Source organism: Panthera tigris, chromosome X (assembly GCF_018350195.1).
Source record: "Panthera tigris isolate Pti1 chromosome X, P.tigris_Pti1_mat1.1, whole genome shotgun sequence".
In the NCBI taxonomy this organism is placed as follows: Eukaryota; Metazoa; Chordata; class Mammalia; order Carnivora; family Felidae; genus Panthera; species Panthera tigris.
This window is the reverse complement of record NC_056677.1, coordinates 112,207,378-112,231,120: the sequence shown is the minus strand read 5'-3', so window position 1 is coordinate 112,231,120 and position 23,743 is coordinate 112,207,378. Positions and strand designations below refer to the sequence as shown.

The window sequence follows — 23,743 nt, the reverse complement described above, 5'->3', positions numbered from 1 at the left end:
AGGAATTGAAATGGGCCATCGCATTATTACTGCACATTTGGAAATACAAAACGGCTTACTAGATTATTTTCAATTAATTATATCAAGAGGGAAACCATTATTGAAAGGGCAGAGATTGTTTATATGGGAGAGAGAGAACTGTTATATTCTAGTTAGCATTTGTTTGTGGAGGGATAACTAATTTCAGTGTCAGCACGGAGCCCCACTGGGGGCTCGAACCCACCAACTGTGAGATCACGCCCTGAGCTGAAGTCGGACGCTTCACCGACTGAGCCACCCAGGCGCCCCTCCAGTTTCGGACCTTGATCAATCTGCTAATTCTACACCCCTCACCCCCTAACTCGCATCTCAGAAGATTATCAACTTCTGACGGGGCCAGCCGCCCCACCTTTGTGTGTGAAGGGTGGCCCCCATCTGGTGTGCATTTTTCATTCCAAGAGTCAAATGCCAAAAGTAAGTTGAAGAGGTGCTTTTCAAGTTAGCCTTTTGGAAGTGAGGCGGGAAAAGAAACAAAGAATGGGTAGAGAAAACCGGAAATCGAAGTCTGGGATTATGTAGGAGTTGACCTGGGCGGGGATTTACCGGTCTGTCGGAGGAGCAAGGGTCTCTGAGGAAGGAGGCCTGGTCTTCCCTCTTTATTAAAGTGGGAAAATCGATTACTGCTTTCAGCTTTATTCAAGATAGAGCTTCCGGGCTGAGGAATTTGTTCAGGAAACGTTATCCGATTTTACCAGGCTACGGAAGATGCCAGGCTTCTGGGAATCATTTCTTTTTCCTTAAACAGTACATTAGGAGTTCAATCCTAGTGGTACATATTATCTTTGAACACTGATGAATCTTCCTGGCGTGAGCCAAGGAACACACACTTGCATAATCATGCATCAGCCCTAAAAAAGAGCATGGCTTTTGAAGGTAAATAACTTGGACGAATTGTACTGGCCGAGTTTCCTTTCTCTCCCCAGATGTAGGAAACACATGTGACACACTGGGAAAAAAAACTGTTCTTGAGACAGGAGAATGAGTGTAATTCACTCATGCAAGAGCTGTGGTCTTTCTTCACATAGCAGATGGGAGGAAAAGTATGGAAGAGCCACCCCGATGTAGTGCGGTGGGGACACCGTGGGCAGGTCATTTGGCAGCCCTAAGCCTCAGTACCCACATATTACACGGAGGTAATAATGCCAGTCCCAGGGTTGCCGGGAAGTTGGCCTGAGACCACGGATGTGAAAGAACGTGGAACGGAGAACAGCGTGATCCGAAAAAGTAGTTTTATTATTCACCCCCTGAGCTATTACACAGGAGCAAGTGGGGGCTGTGTGGACGGGGAACATGGGCAGCAAGGCCTTCTGGGGTTGTCGCAGGCTAACTGCCAAGCTCACGCTGGCCTCAGGGGCGTCTGGTAGATTAGAGAGATGAGATGAAGGAGTTTGGAGAAATTTGTCACTTTATCTGGAACGATCTGCAGGGAGGTCCTGCTGCCATGGCTTGGCCCAAGCCTTGTGTTTCCCCACCAATGTGTCTAAGACGCCGTGGGTATCCCCATGGGTGGCCCCAGCGGCTCTGTACCGAAAAGACAGATAATACTTCCCAGATGCCCCTAACAGTGGAAGAGCCGAAGGGAAGGTTTCATTGTTTGGGGAAGCCAAGCGGGCCCCGTGGCAGGCCGTAAGGTGTCACCAAGGTCCAGGGGGACACCTGTGGGGCGTCAGATGCCAGAATCCTCATCCTCGGAGTGAGGGCAGGAAGAAACTCTTGGAACTGCAACCGACCAACGCTCTTGGCACAGAACTTACTCCGGGTTCGGCTTGGGATGGGGCTCAGTCAGTTGATCGTCTGACTTCGGCTCGGGTCACGATGTCACAGTTTGTGCGTTCGAGACTCGCATTGGGCCTACGGCTCTCACTGCAGGGCTCGCTTCGGATCCTGCCCCCTTCTCTCGCTCGCTCACACTCAAAAATAAAGAAAACATTAAAAAGAAAGTACTTCATTCAGGACAGCACGTTCATTTTGCTTTTGGCAGAGGCCGGAGCGCAGTGGCCCACAGTCTGGGTGAGGCTAGAAAGCTTCAGGATGTTCCTCGGATCTCCTCCATTCGGTTGGCAGAGTGGGGCGGCCCCGTACGATACCAAAGACCCTGCTGGTAGAGGGCAAGGGCGCTATGACTTCTAAGGAGGAGAGCAGTTGGGGGCAGGGAGGGTGGGATGAGCCTCTATGGTCCCCGTCCCTGAACTGCTCTTTTAAACATTTCATACGCTGGGGAGTCACTGAAGTTTGAGAACTCCTGCCACAGGACATAGGTGCCAAGGAAGGGAAGCGTAGAATTTTAGGGAGAACAGAAACTTGCTCCTGGCGCAACGCTCTCTAGTGACGGAAAGGGAAAAGGACGGTGCAGTCTCCAGACCCTCAAGATTCACAGTAGAACATCACAGGCAGGTTTGGGAAAAGGAATTCTCTTCTTCCGACTGAAGTTCAATTAAAAAAAAAAACCACCACATTTCTTCTCTCTGGAGACTGGCTTTCTGAAAAACAAGATGAGCACGATGAGGAAGAAGCTGGCTCTGGGGTCAAATGAGCCCAGGTTTGAATCCTGACTCCATCACTGCCCAGTTGTGTGACCTTGGGCGAGTTACCTAGCCTATCTGAGCCCCACTTTCTCATCTGTTGAATGGGGCTACAAGCGATACCTACCTCTTAAGATTCTGGAAAGGATTAAGTGAGTTAAACCCACATAAAGCTCCTTCTCACAGTGCCTGGCACATATCTGCTCCATAGATATGAACTACTATCTTGTTAAAGAGGCAGTGTCCTTATACGTCGCAGAGTAGAATTAGCCTCGTAGGGAAGCACAGGACTTCGGAGTCAGAGCAAGCAGACTCTGGCACTCACTCACCTTGACTTGGGGCAAATGATTTAACCTCCCTAAACTGCAATTTTCCCATCCTGTGAGTGAGGATAAAAATAGCGCCTACCCTGTAGGTCGCTGCTGGTTCTCATTTTGCTTCACCTCTGTGAATCTTATCATTCTTCTCATCTCTAATGACCTTTCACTTCCTTCTACCTCAGCCAGCCATTCCCGTGGTCATGCGCTAGACTCTGTCGTCACCTACACAGGTAGCACCCTTGCCATTTCAACTTCAAACGCCGACTCTCCACCCACCACCTCCCGTGTCGTTGGCGTAAGTAGTCTTATCACTACATGTTTCCATAACCTAATCCTCCGGTCCCTCAACCTCCACCTCTACCCCGTCCCCCTCCATCGGCCTCCATTTCCTGCCTTGTGCAGGTCAGAGACCAGGCCCCGCTGTTACAGTCACTCCATTTGCAGATACCTTGGCCCCTTTTCCTCCCTCCCCATCCTTCTCGCTCGCCCGCCAAAGCCTCCCTCCAGATGAACGTTACCATTTGCCCTCTGTGCATCGCACTAGCCAAACGGCACTGAGCAAAATCACACAACCCGGCTGGTTCAACCTGCGACTCCCGACCTCGGACTTCCGCTGGGCGCTCAGGAGGCTGACTGCCGACTTTCACACTTTCCCACTTTTCGACACCGGCATTCGCGCTCTCGCCCCAGAGTTGATGGAGGAGACAGAGATCGTTTGATCCATACTCTTCTGACTCCCCGACAAACAAACCAGCCGATCGATTCGCATCTGTGTCCCCTATTCTCCTTCTGTGCACTTTCCATGTTACGACGTCCCTCCTCCTAGCACGTGTCCTTGTGTCCACGTGTCCCTTCTATGGGCTCAATGAGCTCCCCCGTGAAACTTTGGAGAATCGTGAGATCATGACCCGAGCCGGAGTTGGACGCTCAACTGACTGAGCCACCCAGGTGTCTCAGGGAAAACTGCTCTTAACAAGGTTACCAAAATTTGATGCCGCATCCCATAGAAATTTCCTGCTTTTCTTGGATCTCCCGGAAGCCTCTGACCCAGCGGATCGCTCCCTGTTTTGACACATTCGCTCCTACTAGTTTCTTTCGGTTCTCCTCCCACCACACTGACTGCTCCCCTCTGCTGCTTCCCCTCGGCCCCAACCTCGGAACATCGGCACGCTCCTGGACACTGTCCTCCACCCTTCTATCTACACCCTCTGCCTCGAGCATCTAAATACTGTCCTTTACGCACCGATCCACCTCAAAGTTTTCCTTGGGGTTCCCTTCTGAGCTCCTTGCTTACATACACAACTGTTTCCGACATCTATCCACTTGGGAACTAGAGCGTATTATCCTAAGTGAAATAAGTCAGTCAGAGAAAGAGAAGTATCATATGATTTCACTCATATGTGGAATTGAAGAAACTAAACAGATGAACTGAGGGAAGGGACGGAAAAATAATATAAAAACAGAGAGGGAAGCAAACCGTAAGAGACTCTTGAATACGGAGAACAAACTGAGGGCTGCTGGGGGGGGGGGCGGTTGGGGTAAATTCTTCTCCTTTCCTCAGAACTCCCATCCGGACCATTGCCAAACCCTAAGAGCTAAACACCCCACGTAGAGCTCAAATGCATCCACTTTTTTTTTTTTTTCTTAAGTAGGCTTTAGGCCCAGTGTGGAGCCCGACTGGGGCTTGAACTCATGATCCTGAGGTCAAAACGTGAGCTGAGATCGAGAGTCAGACGCTTAACTGACTGAGCCACCCGGGCACCCCAAATGCATCCACTTCTATCCGTCTCCACTGCAACCACCTAAAGCAAGCCACCATCTTTTCATGCTTCTTGTCTCCTTACTGATCTGTTTTCCTTCTTGCCTTCCTCCAGGGTATCCTGTCCATGACGGCTGAGGTGACCTCAGTTGAGTACAACGTGGATCACCTTTAAAATCCTCCCATGGCCTACCAAGTCACTCACAACATAAAATCCAAACTCCCAACACGACCCATAAGACCCCGTGTCACGTGGCTCCTGTCTACCTCTCCAGCGTGGTCTTGTGCCACGCTCCACGCTCCGTTGCCCGCTGCACTCTGGCCGCACTGATCTTTCTCCATTCCTCACAGGCCTCCCCCACCCCCTCCATTTCCATGCCAACTCTTCCTAAAGCTGGCTCACCCCCCTTTATTCGGGCCCCTGCTCACCTATCACTGCTTCAGAGAAGCCCCCCTCTGACCGCCTCGTCCAAAGTTGGTCCCCACTTTACCCCTATTTCAACACCCTATATATTTCCCTCATGGCACTTATAAGTTGCAAATGTTTTTTCCCTTTTTCGGGACGTGAGGTCCTGCCTTCCCCGCTAGATTGTTAACTCTATGGGGGCAGGGACAGAGATAGTTTCATTCACTATTATATCATACATGTGTATCATAGCACCGTGTCTGACAAATTGCAATATCAATGAACGAGATCAATGTATCGTTATCCGGTAGACATTAAAGGAACGCACAGTGTCTATTTCTACAACGCCCCCCCCCCCATCAAATTCCCTAAAAATTTTGGCACCGAAGTGCTTTGGGACTCACCCCCACAGGGGTGTGACGGGCAGCCCAAGGGGACTGGGCCCGTATTGGAGGGCCAGGAAGAGACCCTACCTTCCTTCCTTTGATAAATATTTATCTGGGCCTTCACACAGGAAATCTTTCAGAACTACTGAAATTCCTACTGAAAGATTCATCCAGTTCACTTTGAAACCAGGTTAATATAAAATATACAAAGAATCGAATGTATACAGGTGACTGGGTTCCGTGCCAAATCTTACAAAACAGGAAGCGAGGGCGTAGAATCTGCGCATTTCACAAGCTCTCCTGTGCTACTCAGCATCAGCCAAGACTGGGAGGCGGGCGGCGTGCTTAAGAGCAGGAGCTTTGCTGGGGTTCCTGGGAGTTACCTCCTTCCCAGTCCCCATGCCTTGCTGCCCCCCTCTGCCCAGAGCTAATAGCCCGATGCGGGGTTAGAACTCACGAACTGCGAGATCATGCCCTGAGCCAAAGTCGGACGCTTAACCGACGGAGCCAGCCGGTGCCCCTTCTGCTGTGTGATCTTAAGGCAAGCCCTTTCACCTGTTTGAGACTCACTCTCCTCATCCATAAAATAAGACTGTTTACTCATTCAGTCAATCCCTGTTTACCGAATACTTGTTGCGTAAGGCACGTACACAATTCACAAGGTCACTGTGGGGCCGGAGCAGGATGATGTGTTTAAGATCTGACTCGTAGTCCCCATCTGTACATGCTGCTGTTAGTTTTGGCCTATGAATAATTTAAAGCATCAAGTTTTCAGTAATTCTAAGGCTTGACATTAAATATATATATATATATATATACACTATTTTTTTAATATGAAATTTATTGTCAAATTGGTTTCCATACAACACCCAGTGCCCACCTCAACAGGTGCCCTCCTCAATATAGATATACACTATTAACAAGTACTTAGGAGACTTTATAATCCTGACGTTCATTAATTAATGTTCTGTGGTTTCTAGCATTCAGTCACTCATTCAACAAATACGTATTGACCTCTGGGCCAGCTCTGTTGCAGAAGCTAGGATGTGAGGGCACACACTTCAAAGTCTTGGCCCTCAAGGAGCGAACATTCTAGCACGGTCTACTACTGCCCTCACCCCACTCCTCGCTAGATTGTAAAGAACTTGACAACTGGGGCTGTGGGAGCCTTTCCCCCCCCCCCCCCACACACACACACAGCCCAGAGCACAGCCTGAGGCACTCTTCCCAGAAGTCACTCTTTGATGGCCTGCTGTGGGTTTGGTGGCTTGCTTTCCCCCAACGCCCCCTTCACCGTGGCTAACTTACATTGGAATGTAAATCCTAAGCATTTACATATATTATTTCGTTTAATCCTCACAGAAACTCAACGGGGCTCACGCTATTTTAATCCTCATTTTGCAAATGAGCCGAAGAATGGAGGGGTTAAGAAATGTGACCAAGTTTCTGAAGCTAGTAAGTAATGGGAACCCAGGCCATAAAGAGCCTCATGCCTTTCCACCCAGATTGTGCCCATTTGGATGTTCTTACTGACACCATTTTTTTTTTAAGATTTTTTATCTTCACATCATCCCTACACCCAACGTGGGGCTCAAACTTACAACCCTGCGATCAAGAGTCACATGTTCTACGGACTGAGCCAGCCAGATGCCGCTGACACCACTTTCAAATTGAGCATGGAAGGCAGCCTGGGTGGCTCAGTCGGCTAAACATCTGACTTGGGCTCAGGTCATGATCTCACGGCTCGTGGGTTCGGAGCCCTGCATCGGGCTCTGAGCTGATAGGGCAGAGAGCCTCCTTGGGATCCCGCCCCCCTCTGCCCCTCCCCTGCTTGTGCTTTCTCTGTATCTCTCAAAATAAATAAATAAACTTAAATGGTGCTTAAAAAAAAACTGAGTGTGGAGCCCAGAGTCTTGGCCTTTGGCCCCAGGTGGCATTTTCTTGGTCTGCAGAGTCCTGGGGTGGCCCGATGTTCTAGCCTGAACACTGAACTTCTGGTACAGAGCAAACTAATCCTCATGAATTTCTTCATTTTGCTGAGTCACCTGGGTTGAATCTAGCTCAGGTAAAAGAACTCAACCGAGCTGGGAGGATAGCAGCGTAAGAAAATGGTCAAGACAGCTCAGAGCCCGGAGCCTCCTTCAGATTCTGTGTCTCCCTTTCTCTCTCAAAAATAAAAAAAAAATTAAAAGAAAATGGTCAAGACAGTTCATGAGGCAACCAGAGCATGGGTTCCTTGAGACAAGGATGAAACAAATTCCGGCTCTGAAAATACTCAATAGAAATGAAGATCTTTTCAGCTGAAGAGCCTGGTTTGCACACTCCAGTCCTCTCAAGTTTGTTCTCAAGATACAAAGAACAAACTTGAGTTTGATAGTGTGTTTCAAACAAAGGCAGAACCAGAGACATACTTTCACTTGCAACGAGGGCATTGATTAGACAACAAAGCTCCAGGGACCCCAGATGGTCTGCCCCTCAGTGTACAGACACGGGGCATATTTTCCCTTTTATCAGAAGTTACAAAAAAACAAACAACAGAGAAGCTTCTGTTTTGAAGGGACCTTGGGCCTTGCTCCCATCTTACAGGGAGCATTCCCGACTTCCCCAGCAGATCCTAGACCATCAGGCCAAGTAATACCACTGACATCAACGTTCGGAGGAGAGTGTGGAGTGTGCAGTTATCGTCAGACTTGGCGATAAACATTGGAGGATGTGTCATCGTCATTTTGCCCCGATGCGCCCGGTGTGTAGTAGATGCTTACCAAACATCTGCTGAACTGGGTTTGAACCGTCTAGCTGTTATGTTTGGGAGGCGAGGATCTGCGCGAGCCGTGCTCTCACTAACTGCTGAAACAGAGCTCTGCTGTGTGTACGCACAGGCATACGTACAAACACAGTTGGCCTAATTCTTCCTCTGGATCCGGTACATTCTTACTCAAACTCTAGAAGCGACAGAGCGGTTATTTTAATGGGAAATGTGTTTTCGACGTTAGGCTGGAACGCAGGGCCTGACGTAGGTTGGCTACGCTGAACAGGCCCTTTGTGCCCTGTATGTGTAGTTCAGGGTAAAGGCGGCTTCTAGCAATTCCTCTCGGGCGTGGGACACTGGAACTACAGATAGGTATGGACTAGGGGGCTGTAAAAGAAAATTCGTCCAGAGTACAGAAGGCCAGAGGATGCAGACTTGGCCCCATGAAACTATCAAATATATGTTATTACCAGTATTTACCCTGAACGGCAAATTTTGTAGCAGGTTGAGTTGTCTTGTGGCTGAAAGTATACTTCGGGCCAATTCTCCCTCAGCCTTTTACAAAGAAGGGAGTCTTGGTTCCGGGGTAGGTACTTTACATCTCGTAGGCACTAATGAAATATTTGTCGGGAGAAAGAGTGACCGAAGGAGCGAAGGAGCCTTAAGGGGGTTTTAGTTCAGGGGGAGGGGTGGTGGCCAGGGAGCGGGAACCCGAGGGAAACCGATCAGGTTGGGGTCCAGCGTGCAAAGCACAAGCCACGGACCGCCGGGCTCTACAGTGGCTTTGAATTTTAATGTTTGGAGCAGGTGGTTGGTATAGATGGCCCTTGGTTTTGCCCGGGAACCGGGCGTCACTGCGAGTTGCCAGCCTGTTTTACAGCCGGATTCTTTGGCAGCTTACAGCGAGGTGAATGCAGAACCCTGTGATTTTTTTTTTAGGGCGCCGCCGAAATCATTTTCCTAGGGTAAGTCCCGAGTCAACAGACTGGGGTCAATATTCGGGGCCAAGCCCATCTGGCTGGCTCCCTGGGTAACCCTGAATCATTAAGCTGTGACCCTCAGTGAAGCTTAGCAAGTTCACGTAGACTTAGGTCTACGGAACTTTCGAGCACAACGTCCCATCCCTCAGAAGCCCCACGTCTGGAGTGGGAGCAATGAGTCTTAGCACCCCATCTCATGCCCACTCCCTCTCAACTGCGACCAATCGGAAGCCAGCCCCCGAGCGTCCGGAGGCGTTTCCTTACAGTGGGCTGAGCCGGCAGGCAAGTTGAAGGTCAATCCCGTGCTTCCGGCTGTCGGAGCAGAGCTGCAATCCTCCCACACCGCAGCTTCCTGAGGAGGGGCTAGGTATCGGTCCTGCTGGAGGAGGCTTAGGAAAGGCTCATACTTCCCGTCAGGCTGGGGCTCGGACGGCACGTGCCCGCCGGAGTAGGCGTGAGAGTAGCCAGGCTCCGAGGAGCTGGGGCTGGCCGGGGAGGGGTAAGGCCACGGCTCGCCAGACGGAACGGAGGGGCTCCCCGCCAGGGGCACCGGGTAGTGATCCATAGTCATGAGACCGGGCCCATGGAAGCTGCAGTCGGTGGCGCCGTATGCAAAAGATGCTCCGGGCTCTGGCTTTGTCCACTGAGAAGAGAAACGCCACCGATTCGGAGGCATGTCACCATCTGGGAAGGAAAGATTCGTAAGACATGTTAGGCGTTCATTGTTCGCGACGTGGAAGGAGCTTCATTTTTTCCTGGTTAATACGTACTCTTTTTCTGATCTGAAGAAAATGTAGAAAAAGTGAACCCACAAAGCCTTAACCATCATCACCACAGACCATCATCCGCCTTCTTTCTGGGATTTGTTTCCATTCAGGCCCGCGCGGCTTTCACATCGTGTATATGATTTTGAAGGCTGCTTTTGCATCATTAAACACATCCCAGATATCCTCCCATAGTGACAAACGGAGCCAACACCAGCCTTTTCAATAGCTGCCCAGTATTCCCTCCTGAGACACTAATAATGTGGCCAATAGACATGGTATTTGTGGGCAACTCAGTTATTTCCATCGTTTCAATGATCTCAATGGCACCCGTGGTGGAACATCTTTGTATATACATCTTTGCATCTATGTCCAAAGAGCCCCTCCGGGAAACTTTTCTAGAAGTAGAATTGCTTGATTAAAGGTGATTTCTGTTTGGTTGTTGCCGGCTGGCTTTATTTTACAGCTGGTGGTTTGAATGCACCAAACAGAAGGACCCCACAGAACTTTATGAAGGGTTTAACATTTGCCTGTGTAAGTCACTCAAAGAAGTCGAGGGGTTGAAACCCCATTTTCCAGAGGGATCTGGGGCATGGGGATGTTAAGACTGGACCAAGCGAGCGGAGCAGATTAGCCAAGCAGGGATCCGAGCTGGAGCCGTAAGTGATGGGTACAGAAATGGTTGTTTGCACCTCTTCCCGCAGAAGCAAAATGCTCAAGGTCAAGGGGTGACTCGGTGTCTTCTTGCAAAGTTCTTGCGGACCAGCTAACGAGGCCGGAGCCTCCTTCGGTCTCATAGACACTGTTCTAACTGTTCCTATGGTAGCAGCTGAATCTGAGTGTTCAAAAAGTCTAGGACGGCTCAAGACACGGATGGATGTTTTCTCTATTCGCAACACCCACTCAGGCAAGAGGGGAGGAGGGAGAGAGGTCTGGCACTCATCTAGCCAAGATAATGAAGGGGGGCGTGGGCGTGAGACAAAGGAAGATCGGAGGGCTGGAGAGACTGGTCCCCTTCTCTCCTCCTCCCCGCCCCCCTGCACATGTGCCTCTCCCAGCTCTCCTGAATGTTCCACTTGCCTGGATTGTGTACAAGACAAAAACAGCTGAGTGGTCTGTGCAGTGACACTGGAGCCTCCCCCCTCTTCCCGTCCTACCTTTTCATGTAATATAGATAAGAGCAAAATAAGCCCTAACTTACGCGGCACAGACATTCTACCCAACGTTTCGCACCACTCACCGTGAGCAACGGCCCGATGGTTGGCCTTTCAGCGAAACCAAGGGCAAGGGAACATATTAAGATTTGTTCTTGGGGATGAACGCCACTTTGGAAAATTGATACCTGCAGACCAGCAGCGATTCAGGATCCCGCGTGGCACAAATAGAGAAAGATTACGCTGACTTAGTATAATCGCTCTGTGTGCTTGGTGTGGAATAAGGTACCACATGTCCTGAGTACACGTTAGAAACAATGTGTAGCATCTGACCCAGGCACTGAATGCTTGAAATGTGCAAGGCAGGGCCCCAGGGTCTTTGGAATATTTTGAGAGAGAGAGAGAGAGAGAGGAAGGGAGAGAATCTCAAGAAGTCCCCATGCCCAGCATGGAGCCCAATGAGGGGCTCGATCCCACGACCGAGATCATGACCCGAGCTGAAAGTAAAGACTTGGACGCTCAACCAAGGGGGCTACCCAGGAGCAGGTCCACTTGGTCACTGTGCTCAGCTTGGATGGCAGCGTGTGGGGAGGCACAGTGTCCCAAATCCCACATTCACAGCAGCCCCACAGTGGGCCTTGGGGAGCCCGGGGAAAGCCGCCTTTCTAGAGCAGGCATGGGTGCTGCTGTCCCATGGAGTTGAGACCCTGAATTCTAGTGAGCCACTCTTCCCCGCAGCCACAGACCCCTACCCTGTGAACCGGGAAGGCATCCTGAGCCACAGTCCTGACTGACTCAAGGTTGCTGCTGCTGCTGCTGCTGCTGCTAGAAGTGACCCTGGTGACAGTTTCTTACCCAAGGTCCCCCCACCAGTTACCTCTAGAGATGAGAGAGGGAGCGCCAAGGAAGACTGAAGTTTTATATAACCCCAAACTACATTCACAAGCAGAGACCAGTCAAGGGACATGTTGGTTCTGGGACACTTTTTAGCAGTAACCCTCATCTGCAATGTTTCCACTCACTCACTCACACTTGCTCTCCCCCACTAGCCAGGAAGCTTGGAGAACACAGAGATCAGGGCGCCCGGGTGGCTCAGTCGGTTAAACATCTGACTCTTGATTTTGGCGTGGGCCATGATCTCACAGTTCCCGGGATCGAGCCCCAAGCCTGCTTGAGATTCTCTCTCCCTCTCTCTCTGCCCCCACCCCACTCATTGTCTCTGTCCCTCAAAATAAATAAATAAACATAAAAAAAAAAAGAACACGGGAGCGCCTGGGTGGCTCAGTTGGTTAAGCCTTGAACTCCAGCTCAAGTCATGATCTCACAGTTCATGAGTTCGAGCCCCGCGTCGGACTCTGTGCTGACAGCTTGGAGCCTGGAGCCGGCTTTGGATTCTGTGTCTCTCCTTGTCTCTCTGTCTCTCCCCCACTCATGCTCTGTCTCTCTCTCTCTCTCTCTCTCTCTCTCTCTCTCAAGAATAAATAAACATCTAAAAAAAAAGGAACACGGAAACCATTTCTCTTTTGTTCACCATCACACCCTCAAGGACTTGCATAGCACCTGGCTGTGGCTGTTGTTGATTATTACCAATTGTTATTGGGGGCTCACATTCACACGCTTCTTTCCTGGTTTGGAACTCTCCACGTGGATCCACCCAGGGGAAAGCACAATGGTAATGGCATGAGGCCGGAGGGTACCCCCCGCCCCCCGCCGTTGGCCACCTGGTGCCAGGGAAGCAGAAGCAGGTGCGTGTTCAATGTGGAGGATGGCGTAGACAGTGGCTGCGGCACGGGGCTCGATCCCACGACCCCGGGGTCATGACCTGAGCTAAGATCAACAGTCGGACGCTCGACTGACAGAGCCGCCCAGGCAGCCCTGGAACAGTTTCGTTTATTGAGCACTTATTATGGGCCAGGCACCTTGCTTAGCACTCTGTGTGCGTGATCTCACGTGATCCGCACAGCAAGCCAGATGCCACGATGGCGCTAAGCGGTCTGATTGCCAAACTCGTGCCCTAGGCAGCTATGTCTCCACAATATTCCAAAGAACAGAGGGAGCTGGGTGTTTTCAGGAACTACTGGCGTTGGAAGGGTGGCAGGCGGACACAATATCTCTGTGGGATTTGTATGCACCCTTTGATCCAGTCATTGCCCTTAGGGCGATTTGGGGGTAAAATCAATGAGGGGTGCAAAAATTTAGCTACAAAGATATGCAAAGTGATATTTAGAATACGGCGAAAAATTGACAACAATCCAGTGTCCAAAAATTATAAGATTCCATAGATCTTTAAAAAGCATACTCCTTTGTTTTTGAGAGAAAGAGAGAGGACGCAAGTGAGAGAGGGGCAGAAAGAGAGAAAGGGGCGGGGAGAGAGAGAGAGAGAGAGAGAGAGAGAGAGAGAGAGATATTGAGAAGTGGGGCTCACCCGGGGCTTGTGTTCACCCGGAGCAGGGCTCGAACTCACCAACTGTGAGATCATGACCTGAACCAAAGTCAGATGATTAATGACCGAGTCACCCAGGCGCCCTAAAATGGATACGCTTGAGCCATTAAAATGATGTAGCAGAACATGTAACGGCACGGGAGAGAGAGATACGCGATTTATGTCCAAAATGATGATACGCTATAAAACGTAGCAGGGTGCATAGATGCTCATTTTGAAAAGATAACAGTACTTTTGTGATGAGAAAAAGTTATTTTAAGTAAAAACTGGGAAGCCACGTGACTCAAAGAATTCGAGTCACAGTTGTAAAAGATCGATCCATAACTGCCAGATTTCCTTCTGTCTATCCTTTCTTCTCTTCCTCTTCCCCTTTCTGTCTCCGCCTTTATTTTTGAGAGACAGAGACAGCATGAGCAGGGGAGGGGCAGAGAGAGAGGGAGACACAGAATCCGAAGCAGGCTCCAGGCTCCAAGCTGTTGCACAGAGCCCGGCGCGGGGCTCGAAGTCACGAACCGCGAGATCATGACCCGAGCCGAAGTCGAACGCTTAACCGACTGAGCCACCCAGGCGCCCCTCTGTCTCCGCCTTTAATACAAATCCTGCTTTCTGAAGAAGTTAAAACGAAGCACCCTCCCAGCACACACGTCTTGCACCACGAAAAGTCCAACCTCTGGCCCTGTCCGATCTGTACGCATGGACGCTCCCTTCTCTGCCTTCTTGGCTAGTGGCGCTGGTCTCTTATTCATTCTCCCCAGAAACAAAGAGGATATTGTTTGTATTAGCCGAAGTTGAAACAACACCAGGGACAGCTTACAGGACACGATTCTGCTCCAGGCCTCTGAGGCGACCTGCTCAGTCCCACTTTCCGCCTTATGGTCGCCTCCCTGGGGTACCTAGTCTTTGGCGGGTTATCCAGAACCTTTTCCCTGGCGAAAATGAAAATGAAACACAGAACGTGGGCAGTATTTTCAAATGGCTAAGAGCTCAGGATCTGTGTCAGATCAGCCTGGTTTCAAATAGACACTAGTGATCACGTGGCTCTCTGAGCCTCAGTTTCCTTCCCAGTGGATTATGGTTGAGGGGAGAGAGAAGAAGGTGGGATCTTTTGGGTCTGGCTCCCAAGGCCTTTGGGTGCTCAGGTATACATCCACTCACCTCTCAGCAGCCCTTGAGCAACGTCGCCCGGCCTGGGGCTGGGACTGTGATGGGAAGAATACGGAGCGGGATGTGCCCCGGGACCATGTCTCCTGCCCCGGAAGTGGTTAACTACTGAAGCTTCTCCGGTTACCGACTCTGAAACCCAGGAGTCTTTTTAAAAGGGGGATCATTCAAAAATAACTTCACCCTGGGTTTTCTTTTCTGAAGTACGGCCAGTATAAAAATATACATAGGTAAATTAAAACAAGTTTGATTTGGGAAAAGCAGCCAGGAAGTTCGATGGCATTTCCTAGCCATGTGGGTCTCCGTGTTTGGGCTTTGCATACTTGGCTTGACAGAGCACCCTTAGAAAGCGGCCGGGTTGGTAGTGAGAGCCTGTGAATGGGCGCCTGTTCTGTCGGCCATGGTTCAGCCAGGGCCGGGCAGCCTGGGCCTGGCCCGCAGGGGCTGAGACACTGCTAACGGTCAGTCATGAAAGGCTACTTTATGGATTTGCCACCACTTCCGAAGCTGCCTGTCTCTCACACAGCACCTCTTGTGAGAACCACTGGGGGGCCGCCCTTTTTCCACGGGGCCTCCCCTGAGGCAGCAAAGCTGGTGAAACACTTGACTCCTCACAGCAAGGAGAGGCCTTGAGGAGGACGGGCCCTCATTTGCTCAGTCAGCTGGGTCAACATTTGCCTAGCCCACCCCACGGTCTGTGTGGAAGACATCTTGACAGGCGAGGGCTCTGGGAGATTCTCACAGGGAAAACGCAACTGGGAAGGTAGTGGGGAAGATGGCTGCCTCTCTGGTTGACCTGGGAAGGTTGGTTTGGACAAGGAACAGGGCCACGTCCAAGTTCCCTTCACGCACAGGTGTGTCACAGAATAGAATGAAGTCAGAAGGCATAGGAAACCGTACAGCTGCCACAGAGGGCCCAGAAGTCCCTAGAAAACGTGCAGGCTTCCGGGTGAGGCCTGCTGCTCTGTAGTCTTAATGCTTTGAACACAGGCCCTCATACCCACACAAAATAACACCTACATGGCACTATGTGCCAGTGGATATGCATTATGTCACTGACTCCTTCTATAGTTCAATAATACTCAATTGTAGAGATGAGGAAACCGAGGCACAGATAGAGGAAGTGATGTGACCGGAGATCACGTTGTTAATCAATGGTGGAGCTGGCCTGGGCCCCAGGCTATCCGGTTCCAAGGCCATACATCACATGGTGTTCACTCTCTTCAGTGGCGCCTTCTATGGCGGACATCAGTAGCCTATGATCCAAATCACAATTTCATTCATTCAAGCGATATTTCCTGACCACCTTCCATGTGTCAGGCATTGGGCTAGCTACTTGGGAAGCAGCAATTAACACAGAGTCCTTGCTGCCACGGAATTCAGAGTCTAGAGGATGGGAGGAGACAAGAAAGAAAACGTATAATAAAAATAAAATATAAAAAATAAAATAAGATAGTGTAAGATGACAGAGGTTGACGGGTTGCGGGGGGGCTTCTATTTTTTAAAGAGATTGTGCAGAGAAGGCCTGGACGAAGAGGTGACGTTCCAGGGGAGACCTGAATGAAGAAGACGGAAAGTCAGGCAGTTATCTGGGGAAAGAGCATTTCAGGGAGAGGGGAAAGCAAGTGCAAAGGGCCCGAGGCAGGATTGTACTTGGCACATCCTACAAATAGCCAGGAGGCTAGATTGGATTGAGTGAAGTAGGAGGTGGGAGGAGATGAAATCAGGAAGAGAGTGGGGCCCCATTCAAGACTTTGGGTTTGATTCCAAGACACAGGAAGCTACTAGAAGCTTCTGAACAGAAGAGAGATAGGAGGAGATTGTCGTTTTAGTGATACCATTCTGATGGCTACCTTGAGAACAGACTGAAGGGGAACAACGGTGGAAGCAGGGAGAGCAATCGGGAAGCAAAAATCCAGGGGTGAGATGATGGCATCATAGCAGCAGAGGTGGGGAGAAGTGGTCAGAACTTGGATATATACTGTTTTTCATGTTTATTTATTTTGGGAGAAAGAGCACGTACATACGTGCACATGAGCGGGAGACGGGCAGAGAGAGAGAGAGAGAGGGAAAGAGGATGCCAAGAAGGCTCTGCAGCCCCAGTTCAGAGCCCAACATGGGGCTCGATCCCACGGAACTGGGAGATCATGACCTGAGCCGAAATCAAGAGTCTGACACTCAACTGACTGAGCCACTCAGGCGCCCCAGAACTTGGATATATTTTGAAGGTAAAACTGACAGAATTTGGGGGCACCTGCGTGGCTCAGTAAAATAAGCATCTGACTTTAGCTCAGGTCATGATCTCGCCGTTTGTGGGTTCGAGCCCCACGTCGGGCTCTGTGCTGACAGCTCAGAGCCTGGAGCCTGCTTCCGATTCTGTGTCTCTCCCTCTCTCTCTGCCCCTCCCCTACTGGTACACACACTCTCTCTCTCTCAAAAATAAATAAACCTCTTTTTTTTTTTTTTAAAAAGGAGTAGTAACCAGAGAGGAAGGAGGAAAGCCAAGAGAGTGTGGTGTTACGGAATCCAAATGAAGGAGGTTTTTTCTAATTATTTTTTATTTTAGAGAGCTTGAGCGGGGGAAGGGGCAGAGGGAATCTTTTTTTTTTTTTTTTTTTTTAGAAGTTTATTTATTTTGAGAGAGAGCTCAAGCCGGGGAGGGGCCGAGAGAGAGGGAGACACAAAATCTGAAGTGGGCTGTGAGATCCTGACCTGAGAGCTGAAAATAAGAGTTGGATGCTCAACTGACTGAGCCACCTGGGTGCCCTGTGAAAGAGGGGGCAACCAAGTGCCTCGGATGACTGGTCACACTCATTCCTGGTCCGCCTCTAAGTACTCATCACACTGTTGGACGGCACTCCCCACTCCCCGCCCCCTGCCCTTCGCGCCCACGGCAACAGCAAACTCTACATCCTGCCCTTTGGTGTCCTGGGACTCGGGGAAAATCACGTTGCCTGGCTGGAGAAATAACTCCTAGAAAAGCACTAAATGCTGCAAAGGTGAACACATCAGATATACACCGCGTCCGCGTCCAGGCCCAAAGAGCAAAGCCAGAGTGATGGATTCTGCAAAGAGGGGACATCTTCCCCCGCAGGCAGAGGCCCCACTTGGCAGCTTTGCAAAAACAAGCAACCAAGGCCCAAGGGGGGGGCCGGGCATTCGATGTGGGTGCTGGGCAAGTACAGTAGAGAGTTCCTCCCCCTCCCCCAATAAAGAGTTTTTAAAATCAACCAGGCCCTGGTCCACTGCACATTTCAGAATGGTGTTTGGAGGGGGGCGCCTGGGTGCCTCGGTCGGTTAAACGTCTGACTTCGGCTCAGGTCACGATCTCACAGTTCATGGGTTCAATCGAGCCCCATGTCGGGCTCCGTGCTCCCCCTTTCTCTGCCCACCTCCCCTCCCCCACTCACACTGGGTCTGTCTCTCTCTCTCAAAAATAAACAAACAGCAGGGGCGCCTGCTGTGGCTCAGTCGGCTCGAACTCACGAGATCACGAGATCACGAGATCACGACCCGAGCCGAGGTCGGACGCTCAACCGACTGAGCCACCCAGGTGTCCCGATTTTGACACGAAACTTCTAAGAAACGGGTGCGGCTTCTCATTTACAGTGTGACTCGCCTGCAGCAAATACACGCGTGTGAGCACAAAGGCATCGCAGAACCGGTCTTTCCGTACAGCCTTGATAGAAACTTCCAGCTTCCTCCCACCCAGCCTGCTCACCGTTCCTCAGGATCACATCTGCACTCTGGCTCGAGGGGCTCAGTTGCTGGGGCCTCTTGACACTGCTCAGAGCCCTGGAGAAGTGTTCGTCCACTACGCTGCCGATGTCCCCTTGGAAATAGGTGAAAAGGACGCACTGAGAATTCCACTCAGTCTTTATGGGTCTCTGCAGCTGGATAGCGGTCTTCCCCGTTTCTTCCATCGTGAGGGACGCAGATGACAGCTGCAGATCGAACACAAAACGTTACTGGCACCATTTTTCCGAGCGGCTTGGCTATCGTTTGGATGAGGGGCCCCTGGGGGGCAAGCACCCCAAAAGCTCTCACGATGCTTCCAGGGAACCCGGGCCCCTGAGCGGCGTCCGGGAGCTCGTCCACCCTGCTGCGCTGGTCTGAGCACCAGGAGAGGAGCCCTGTGTGATCAACGTTCAGGGACCAAGACAAGAGTCTACAAAGCGCCGAAGGGGTCCTCAAGAGCCTCAGATGAGGAGGATCCGGCAACTCCACTACAAGAACAGCAGGGAGTTAAAAAAAAAAAAAAAAAAAAAAAAAAAAAAAAAAAAGGCCACTGAGGCCCAAACCGTAACTTGCCTCCTGGGTTAGTGCCTTCCTCCTGCAAAACAAAGGAGTCAACACTGACCCGGAACTGCATGTGGATCCCCCTCCCCGGACAGCTTGACTAAGCAATCCAGTGGGTATTCGAAGATTCCACTTTTCATAACAAGCATTGCTTTCCGCCTTGACCGCTTTCGTGCAAGGGAATGAGACACATCAAATTCTCCCTGCCCCCTGATGCTGTTGATCCTTGCACCCACCCCCCACCCCGTGCTGGACACGAGCAACTAAAAACAGCACCGGTCCTAAGGCCTCCGGACACATAAATTCTGAACCAAACACACATCTCAAGAACGAACATGCTTTACACTAATATATATGGCAACGTTGGTGAAAAGCTTTTGAAAGATTGCCAGGATGTCAACCCCGTTGGCCGCCAGATGCTCCACACCTAGAACAATGCCCGGGACGCCGTAGAAGCTCGATAGCCCTTTGCTGAATTGCCTTAAACTTGGCTTCCATCATTGTATCCTAACCGTGAGCTCCTTTGGAGCAGAGACTGTCCTCTCGCACCAAAGCCAGGACTGGGCACACAGTGGGCACTCAAGACCTCCTGCGTGGCCTTGCTTTACTAGAGAAGTAGCCTGTGCTTCTTAACCTTTGGCCCCCCCAACCCCACTTGCCAAGGTGCTCTGGCTAAAAGCACTTTTATTCATTCTTGTGAATATGATGGAAATGATTACAGTTCAATAGCTATGTTCTGTGTTCTTCTCTAGTCACTAAACAATGGCCGAGTGCCTCAATGCCATGTCATGCAGAGAAAGCACAACGCAAGGCAATCATACCAATTAGGAGTCAGAAGACCTGGGGTTTTCCTCAGCTGTGTGATTTGGGGGGAGGCACATAGCCTCTCTGGGATGCAGATTCCTCTTGAGTAAAATTAAGAGGTTGGAGACGATGAATTCTGCAGCCCATTCTTTTAGGTTCCTGGTGTCAATCGATTGTGATGAGCAGGGGACCCTTCCAAAAAGTTCTCCTTTCCGACTCATTCTGGCCCCAGTCATCACTGGGCTCTGCCGCCTTGAAGCCTTCATAACAACACAGCTTTCAATTGAGCACATCGTTCTGTTTCGCCCTGGTGGACAGCCACGCTAAGTAAGCATCACCAGGCCCGACCTGAAAAATGAATCCTTTGTATCCTTATTAAAAAAAAAAAAAAAACACGCCAACAACCACTCTGAAACAGTGTTCGGCAGTTTCTTATAAAGTTGAACATATGCTTGCTATATATATGACCCCGCAATCCTACTTCTAGATACATAGAGCCAGGAGAAATAAAAACATATGTCCGTACAAAGACTTGTATAGGATATTCATAGCGGCTTTATTTATAATAGCCAAAAAGTGGAAATGAGCCAAATGCCCATCACCAGGATTATAAATAAACTAGCTGTGACGCTATCGTATAATGGAATGTCATTCGACAATGAAAAAGGAAAAAACTACCCATTCACACAACAGCATGGAGAATCACAAAAATACTATGTTGGGTGAAAAAAAAAACACCCAGACACAAAAGACCACATATTGTAGGATTCCACTTACACGAGACTGGCAGAAATAACCTGTGGGGGTAGAAATCAGAATAGTGGCTGGCTGTAGGGTGGAAATTGGGAAGGGGCACGAGGAACTCTCACGGGTGTTCGAAATGTCCTACATCTTGAGGGTGAATGTCCTATGTGGGAGTACGCGTTTGTCAAAATCCATCAGATGGTACGCTTAAGATCTGCGCATTTCACTAAAGGTAAATTATTCCTCGATTAAAAAAGGCACATGCGGGGCGCCTGGGTGGCTCAGTCGGTTAAGCGTCCTGACTTTTCGGCTCGGGTCCTGATCTCACGGCCCATGAGTTCGAGCCTCGCGTCGGGCTCTGTGCCGACACCTCAGAGCCCAGAGCCTGCTTCGGATTCTGTGTCTCCCTCTCTCTCTGCCCCTCCCCCGCTCATGCTCTGTCTCTCTCTGTCTCAAAAATAAATAAACATTGAAAAAAAAACTTTTTTTAAAGCACGTGCTATATCCAGATACTCAGCATTGCAGAAATAAAACAAAGGTGTTATCCTTGAGCACATTATGAGTTTGGGATGCTGACTACGAATAACCCACTGTTGACCGGAAGTCTTACTGGTAACGTAAACAGTCACTTAACCGCATATTTTGTATATGTATTATGCGCTGCATTCTTACACTAAAGTCAGAGAAAAGAAACGTAAAGAAAATCGTAAGGAAGAGAAAATACATTTACAGAGCTGCACTGTAAAAAAAAAAAAAAAAAAAAGACTGCATAAGTGGACCCACGCAGTTCAAACCCTTGTAGTTCAAAAGTCAAGTGTACCGTATAATATCACTAGTGTGCGGAATTTTAAAAAGCCAAACTCATAGAAACAGAGATTCAAGTGATGATTACGAGCGGCTGGGGGGCGGGTGGGAACCGGGCAAGTCTTGTTTAGGATACAAAGTTACAAGGAGTAAATAAACCCCAAAGACCTGAGACCGTGCAGAGAACGCACACACAACCCTATCGCAGTATAATCCTCCGATTTGCACAGACTAGAACTAAACTATTCCAGCTGCCGAATAGAAAGTAACTATGTGGGGTTACGCATGATCACTAGAGGGGCCATCCTATGACAATGTATACATTTATCAAATTAACACGGAACACCTTAAATGGACACAGTTGTATGAAAACACAGCAAAAGAAAGGAAAAAAAAAAAAAGGAAAGCAAAGCTGTTACGGAGCATAAGCTCATGATAAATGTTGGGAGGCAGCGCTTTTTCTAAAGCCGCGGTTTACGAAATACCTCCTCGGTGCCTGAAGCTATACGGATATTCTCTCCAGTCTTTACAGCCCTCGGCGCAGGTACTATTACCCCATTTTGCAGATGAGCAATATGGGGGCCCAGAAGGGGAAATGAACTACCCGGGCCGCACAGCTAGGCTTGTGGCAGGCAGAGCTGGGATTTGAACCCTCTCTAGCTTCAGTGTCTGTCCTTTCCCCACCGTCCCTTACCTGGTGGGACTAACAGTCCCCTTCTGTGAGCCTCCGTCCGCCCCAGTCTACCAAACGTAAAGGCTTGGCTTCTGATATCTAGGGAACCTGGAGCCAGGCCCTAAAGCAGCCACCTGGTTTCCTTTGGGGGATACAGGCAGAACATCTGTGCACCCCTTCCAGGCGCCTCCGTAAAGCCTCTACTTGCGAGGGCTGCTTCGCACCTTTGCAGGACTCACGGCTTTACCCCTGGAAATGCCAGTGGCCACTGATCTCAGCTCAGGCTTGACACAGCTTGCAAATCTGTCTTTGCGGAGTCTCCCTGAAGCCACAGCCGGCTGGACCCTTGGGGACATCAGGGCCCCGGAGCACGGCCCTCGTCTCCTCGGGTAAAGAGCACAGAGACCACAGGCCGCTGGCCACAGCCAGGAAAGGTTATTGAGAGAGCCAGAGGCAACGCCTCATCCCCATCATCTTGGAAGGATCAGACCTTACGCAAGTGGGATCTTGAACAAGCCACAACTGCTACCTCTGCCCTATCTCGTCCTCCCCAAACACACGGACGCACGTCCCCAAGGGAAACCATGGGTTACGTCTCTGCATCTAGCTCAAGGGCAAGCGTCCGGCCGGCACCCACACCTCTGTGGGAATGTTCGTAGCCCCCTCGGAGGGCTATGAAATTCAGAGTAATGTTACCATCTACAGCCTTTGCAAAGCTGCATCTCACGGCACCTCGGGAGGAACACGGGCAGTTCCATCCCCAAATGACTCCAGGAGTGAACTGGGGTCTGGCTGAAGAGAAGGGGATACTGCAAAGCTGGAACCCAGAGAAGAGCAACGAGGCGGAGAGAGGGTGGGACCTTCCGGGAGACGGCCCGGTCCCAGTCCCCGGCTTGTAGCAAAAGCCTCTTGCAGACAAAACCCTAAGGTCAAGCTTTGCCAGCTGTGCGGCTAGAATAGCATAATCACAAAAGTACCCTGGTCGCTTGCGATGTCCCCAGCACGGAAACGACAAAGGCGCCAAGCGCTCCAACTCAACCTCAAAATAATGGCCAAACTTCTGCACAAATACTCCAACACGGACTCCTATGCCAGCGGTCTGCCTGCAGGGACGCGGTTCCCACCCGTCTGCAGAATGGTACCAGGCACCTCGGGCGGGGGGTGGGGTGTCGTGTCAGAGAGGTCGCCACTTGGCACGAAAGCCCCAAAGGGACCAGATCGTCTATCAGTGAGCAAAGTGTGGGATGCTCACCGCTTCCCCGCCCCGATTCCTTCACGGTTGAATTTCCATCACTCCTTGCCACCCCCCCCCCGCCCCCCCAAAGTCACCAGCTTCTCTTACCTTAACTCCTGACCATCAAACTGAGACAGCAAGATCCCAGGGCTGGGCAAAGGTGCGTAGGGGTGGTCAGAGTCGCCTGGCCCACTTTGGAGCAACTCAGGGCTTGCGGAAGCAGGGGCTGGGGATTTTGTACCCTCCCCTCGCTACTTTCTACCCCTCCAGCCCGGGCTATAAGAGGCATTTCCTGCTGGCTATCTATTAAGAATGCAGAAAATGCACTCCGACAAGTCCTTCGGGTTGGGCACCTGCAGGAATGAGGAACAGAGGGAGCTCTTTTTTATTTCTTTCTTTTTGCATTAAAAAAAAGCACTTAGTGATATTGTCTCTTAAAGGAGGCGGCCAGTTGTTTGCCGGAAACCACACACGGAGTCACCGGCGTCTAGAACATCAGTCA

At 50.4% G+C, this 23,743-nt stretch overlaps 1 protein-coding gene across 3 annotated transcripts; it reads right to left on the bottom strand.

Moving 5' to 3' along the window:
- Nucleotides 1-1,260: 1,260 nt before the first annotated feature.
- VGLL1 (vestigial like family member 1) lies at nucleotides 1,261-23,518 on the bottom strand. Of its 3 annotated transcripts, XM_015544881.2 has the most exons (4): nucleotides 23,350-23,518; nucleotides 18,405-18,627; nucleotides 9,426-9,845; nucleotides 1,261-2,519 (listed from the first exon to the last, which is right to left on the bottom strand). In XM_015544881.2, coding segments are annotated over exons 2-4 (624 nt in total). In that variant the 5' UTR covers nucleotides 18,607-18,627; nucleotides 23,350-23,518; the 3' UTR covers nucleotides 1,261-2,517. The 3 variants fall into 3 exon arrangements, with proteins under 3 accessions (XP_015400367.2, XP_042830340.1, XP_042830341.1); XM_042974406.1 differs by lacking the exon at nucleotides 1,261-2,519 and having other exon boundaries at nucleotides 9,343-9,845; XM_042974407.1 differs by lacking the exons at nucleotides 1,261-2,519; nucleotides 23,350-23,518 and adding an exon at nucleotides 22,029-22,100 and having other exon boundaries at nucleotides 9,343-9,845.
- Between the last annotated feature and the right edge of the window lie 225 nt (nucleotides 23,519-23,743).